At 50.0% G+C, this 6,060-nt stretch overlaps 1 protein-coding gene across 1 annotated transcript in view; it reads left to right on the forward strand.

Annotated features, from left to right (window-relative positions):
• FBP2 (fructose-1,6-bisphosphatase 2) overlaps positions 1–6,060 on the forward strand; it is a 39,808-nt gene that overhangs the window by 4,498 nt on the left and 29,250 nt on the right. Inside the window, exons 2-3 of the mRNA XM_011927519.1 lie at positions 1,314–1,476; positions 4,287–4,379. Of these exons, the coding sequence (XP_011782909.1) occupies positions 1,314–1,476; positions 4,287–4,379 (256 nt within the window). The remainder of the gene's footprint in view (positions 1–1,313; positions 1,477–4,286; positions 4,380–6,060) is intronic.

The raw sequence follows: 6,060 nt of genomic DNA on the forward strand, positions 1-6,060 counted from the left end.
CTTGGGGACTTGGATTTTGCCTCTGGGTGAGACTGGAGGGCACTTTAGGAGGACCCCTCCTGCTGCTGTGTTGAGAATCCCCTGAAGGGGCAAGGGTGGAAGTGGGGAGAACTTTGCATATGAATACTCTAAAACCCAAAGCCTCTAGATAGAATTTTTTTTTGAGGTTCTCACTCCATCGCCCAGGCTGGAGTGCAGTGGCATGATCACAGCTCACTGCAACCTCCACCTCCCCTGGCTTAGGTGATCCTTTCATCTCAGCCTCCTAAGTAGCGGGGACTACAGGTGTGTGCCACCACGTCCAGCTACAGTTTGTATTTTTTTGTAAAGACAGGGTCCCACTGTGTTTCCCAAACTGGTCTTGAAATCCTGGGCTCAAGTGACCTACATGCCTCGGCCTCCCACAGCTCTGGGATTACAGGCGTGAGCCCCCGTCCCTGACCAGCATAGAATTCTCATAATAGCACTCTTATATTGCTTGGGATGGCAGTGAAGAAAAAAATGAAATAAGTCTGCCCCCAAATTTCCTTCTCAGTTCAAGTAACACCAGGCTACCACAGGGCAATTTTAATTCATCCAGCAGGACGCTGTGTGAGAATAATCCACAAACGCTTGAAATTCCAGGGGTTGGCCGGGCGCAGTGGCTCAAGCCTGTAATCCCAGCACTTTGGGAGGCCGAGGCGGGCAGATTACGGGGTCAGGAGATCGAGACCATCCTGGCTAACACAGTGAAACCCCATCTCTACTAAAAATACAGACAAAAATTAGCCGGGCGTGGTGGTGGGCATCTGTAGTCCCAGCTACTTGGGAGGCTAAGGCAAGAGAATGGTGTGAACCCGGGAGGCGGAGCTTGCGGTGAGCAGAGTTCATGCCATTCCACTCCAGCCTGGGTGACAGAGCAAGACTCCTTCTCAAAAAATAAAAAAAATAAAATAAAATAAAATAAAATAGAAATTCCAGGGCTGGAGGCCACGGCCCTTTACTTTTGGAGCCCTCAGTTATGGCGATGGGACTGATCTGATGAACCCCCCGTCTGCTCCATCTCCCTGTGCTGAGCGTGGATTTGTGTTTTAGTGAGACTGAATCCTGGGTCATCTCACTGGGAGGCTAAGAAAATATGACAATGACTCCAAGGTGTAAGGAGGCAAGGCTGAGAGGCACCCTGCGAGGCATCATCGCCTTCTGCACGTGTGACTTGGAGGCTCCAGAGACACAGAACGAGAGGGGAGTGCACTGCTGGCGTTTTAGCGTCCCCGGCTCTTTGCTGGAGTTAAGGCCCCCTAGTGACTTCATTTCGCCTTTTGTCTCCTCAGGTATGGAATCGCAGGAAGCGTGAATGTGACGGGAGATGAGGTGAAGAAACTGGACGTGCTATCCAATTCCCTGGTGATCAACATGCTCCAATCCTCCTACAGCACCTGCGTCCTGGTCTCAGAAGAGAATAAGGACGCCATCATCACCGCCAAGGAGAAGAGGGTGCGTCCTGGGGCTGCGGTGTCCGCACTGGCCAGTAGATGATGATACTGAGCCAGAAATAAGCTGCTTTGCTTTTCTTTAATTCCCAGGATTTTCCTCTATTTCTTAACATTTGTTTTCTGGAAACAAACGATTGCATACTTCTCTAGTTGGAAGTCTTGCGCCGTCTAGTGAAAGAAGACTCCACAATAGGACAGTGATTCGTTCAGGAAATAGTTCCGAGTGATGTAGGAACCGCCTCAGTGGACGCTCGTTCATGGCTGTTCACTTAATCAGTGACAAGTGCCACATTTTTGGGGGCTTAACCTTGTGGAGTCCAGGGAAGAGCTGTGCTATCCAGCCTCTCGCTCCCCCGGCCTTCTCATCTGCACCCCACCCCCAGGCCGCACTTTGTGAGGGGTTGGTTTCAGCAGATTTCTTCGTACCTCACAAGCTGTTAGACTGGTCCGGAAACAAAACCACCAGCCTCCTGTGCTCTTGCCTGGTAGGATGTGAAGCCGGTGAATGCAGGCACGGCTGGGCAGGGTCTGCATTCACTGTGGGTTCACACACAGCTGGTTATTCAGAGAGGTTTGCTGATGGCTAACAGGTTCAATCAATGTTCAGCTGCAATACAGTCAATAGACAAGAGGCCATTTCTTTGTGATCAGCTGGAGGAATGGAAACGAAGATAAAGTAAAGCCAAATTTATTTAACCTCTGCTCTATGCCAGGTACTGCACAAGGCACTTTCACCCTCATCTCACGTAATTTAAGCTACATCACACCTATTACTTCCAACTTTCAGTTTCAGTTGATACGACCCTTGTTTCTCTCTCCAGTCTAATCTACCATTGTCTTCTCCGACTGGCCTGAGCCACATAGGTCTTCAGGCCAGTTCCTTTATTTATTTATTTGTTTGAGACGGAGTCTTGCTCTATTGCCCGGCTGGACAGGCTGGAGTTCAATGATGCGCTCTCAGCTCACTGTAACCTCTGCCTCCCAGGTTCAAGCAATTCTCCTGCCTCAGCCTCCTGAGTAGCTGGGATTACAGGCATGTGCCACCATGCCCAGCTAATTTTTGTATTTTTAGTAGAGACAGGGTTTTGCCATGTTGGCCAGGCTGGTCTCGAACTCCTGACCTCAGGTGATCCACCCGCCTCAGGCTCCCAAGCTGTTGGGATTACAGGCATGAGATTATGCCACGCTGGGCCCATGCCAGCTCTTGAATACTCCAAACCTGCTGATCTCTCTGCCAAAAATTCTCATTTCTAGGATGGATGCAGTGGCTCACACCTGCAATCCCAGGGCTTTGGGAGGCTGAGGTGGGAGGATTGCTTGAGCTGAGGAGTTTGAGACTAACCTAGGCAACATAAATAAAGATACAAAAGACAAAAATGTAACTCGGCATGGTGGTGTGCACCTGTAGTCCCAGCCACTCGGGAGGCTGAGGTGGGAGGATTGCTTGAGCCCAGGTTCTCTAGGCTGCAGCGAGCTGTGACCACACCACTGCACTCCATCCTGGGCAACAGAGTGAGACTCTGTCAAAAAAACAAGACAAAACAAAGACAAGAAAACAAAAACAATTTTGCTCTCTAGGTCTCTGTGTGTTTCTTCACCCCTTAATTCTAATCAGGCCTGTCATCCAATGTGACCCCCTCACGGCTCTGCGGCAGCCCCCAGCCTGCGTGGGTTTTCCTTAGGGCACGTGCCACAGTCTGCTTGTGTGTGTGCTGACCTGTGCGTTTTCTGTCTGTTCTCCTACTGGAATGTCGGTGCCAGGAAATCCAGCCCTGCTCCCGGGATCGCCGCCCCCCCGGAAACAAACCCCAGGCCTTGAACAGTTCCCAGCATGTGCTGGAAGCTCAACATGTGTCTGCTGAATGCATGCATGATGAATGAATGGGCTAAACTGGATTATTTTTTGAAAATTGGATTATTATACAGATGTTGGGGAATTTCCAAGTTTAGAGATTATCCAACTTTTGTTTTCTCCTCTGGCTGAGCAAGAAAAAAAAAAACAGAAACAAAGCTCAAATGAAGCTAGGCCAATACTCACTGGAAAGTCAGGGAGAACTAAATTGAGTGGAGGGAGAAATGACCCTCATTTCACTGGAAGTCGCATTACCCGTGTTTAATTGACCTGGGGGCTCTGGTCCCCTTCACTACGGGTCACTCAGGACCTTGTACACAGGGGACTATAAAAAGGACCTGGGGCCGGGCGCAGTGGCTCAAGCCTGTAATCCCAGCACTTTGGGAGGCCGAGACGGGCGGATCACGAGGTCAGGAGATCGAGACCATCCTGGCGAACACGGTGAAACCCCGTCTCTACTAAAAATACAAAAAACTAGCCGGGCGAGGTGGTGGGCGCCTGTAGTCTCAGCTACTCGGGAGGCTGAGGCAGGAGAATGGCTTAAACCCGGGAGGCGGAGCTTGCAGTGAGCTGAGATCCGGCCACTGCACTCCAGCCCGGGCGACAGAGCAAGACTCCGTCTCAAAAAAAAAAGGACCTGAGGACTTCTCTCGATGGCTGGAGCTGCCTGTGACAGCAGAGTTGGGTGGCTGTGGGGGACGTGAGTCTCTCAAGACCGCACCCACTTTATCTTCTGGTCTTTGAATCAGACAGGAGAGATGGATACAAAACCCAGAGGAGTATTTGTGTATAAGCCGGCACCCTGCCCTCCGTAAGTCATGGTGCTTTTTGATAAGGATATGCCGTGGTTCTCCATCTCTTTTCGATGTGGTGTACTCTGCCACACACAGCCCTGACACAGAGCAATTGTGCTAATGGGAAAATGTGCTGACCAGTTGGTGCTTCCCTCTCTGATTTAGGGGAAATACGTGGTCTGCTTCGACCCACTGGATGGATCTTCCAATATTGACTGCCTGGCCTCCATCGGAACCATCTTTGCCATCTACAGAAAGGTGAGTAGACAGGCTGACATTTCGCACCTCCTTCCTGTGGTGGTCTCTGGAAGATTCCTGGGCTGAGAGCTGTGTGTTTGGAGTCCTACCCTCTGTCTTCTCACCAATGAGAAAAGCCACAATGAGAATAGCAAACCACCAGCTTCTCTCTGCCTGGGGCTCCCATTAGAAGAACTGGAATGGCGGTTCTCCCCCTGCCTACTTTCTGGCATTCCTGGGAGGGTAACACAGAAGGACAGCTGGGATCTTGTTTTGAAAGTTGGTGCAACACAAATGTCAGACGTGGCATTAGGTTCCAGGTGGCATTCTGAATCTCTGACATCCTCTCCCCCTCTTGCCTCATCTCTCCTGTCCCCAGCCACAGAGTTTTCTGCTAACACTCATTGGATTAGATTGAACTAATCTAACCTGGATGGTCCGCGGTGATCTCCCTATTTGAAATCTGAACCCTGAGTACACCTGCGAAGCCTTCGTTGCCATGTAATGCTGGGTGTTCACAGATCCCGGGGACAGGGGTACCTTCGGGGCCATTCTGCCTACCCCAGAACCCTAGCAACAGAGAGCTGGGTGGGTTTGTGACATCCGGCAGGACTAGAAACTTCACAATTCTGAAAACTTGTCCTTCATTCCATATAAAATGTACAACAGCAATAAAATCCACAGCAACTTTGCCAGGTGTGGTGGCTCACGCCTGTAATCCCAGAACTTTGGGAGGCCAAGGCAGGTGGATCACTTGAGGCCAGGAGGTGGAGACCAGTCTGGGAAACATGGTGAAACCCCGTCTCTACTAAACATACAAAAATTAGCCAGGGTGATGGTGCACACCTGTAATTCCAGCTACTCAGGAGGCTGAGGCACAAGAATTGCTTGAACCCAGGAGGTGCAGGTTGCAGTGAGCTGAGATCATACCACTGCACTCCAGCCTGGGTAACAGAGCAAGACTCTCTCTCAAACAAACAAACAAACAAACAAACAATCCGTAGCAACCAAAGAGAACAGTAAGCAGAGTGCCAGTGATACCGTGTTTGAGAGTCTTCTATGTATTAGGAAGTTGGCTAACCCGTGCTGTTACAGAGTCTTGAGAGGGGGAATCTGTGGCAGAAATATGAGTATTTAAGGCCTGTATAGTTTGAGTTATATTGTGAGAATAATCTGGTAGATATCTCATTCTCAGCCTTAATTCATGCACAAGTGTTGCCTTGGGCTGTAGTTAGGATATCTAAAGCCATATGATTTAAGGACATTGTGGGATTAAGACAAAATACCAGTTTGCTTTCCTGTGTCTTGTGGAGCTGAGGACATGTTTGGGAGTTATTCAGGAAGAATGTACAGCATTTAGTTTTAACTATACATCATGGTCCCCACTGTCAATTACATCTGGGGTTCCTGTGGGGCGTGACAACAGGTTGGCAAAATATACATATTAACAGGCTGGGCGCGGTGGCTCACACCTGTAATCCCAGCACTCTGGGAGGCCGAGGTGGACAGATCACCTGAGGTCAGGAGTTTGAGACCAGCCTAGCCAAAATGGTGAAACCCCATCTCTACTAAAAATACCTAAAATTAGCTGAGCACAGTGGCGGGCGCCTGTAATCCCTGCTACTCAGGAGGCTGAGACAGGAGAATTGCTTGAACCCAGGGGCCAGAGATTGCAGTGAGCTGAGATCGCGCCATTGCACTC

Source organism: Colobus angolensis, unplaced genomic scaffold (assembly GCF_000951035.1).
Source record: "Colobus angolensis palliatus isolate OR3802 unplaced genomic scaffold, Cang.pa_1.0 Scaffold72, whole genome shotgun sequence".
NCBI lineage: Eukaryota > Metazoa > Chordata > Mammalia > Primates > Cercopithecidae > Colobus > Colobus angolensis.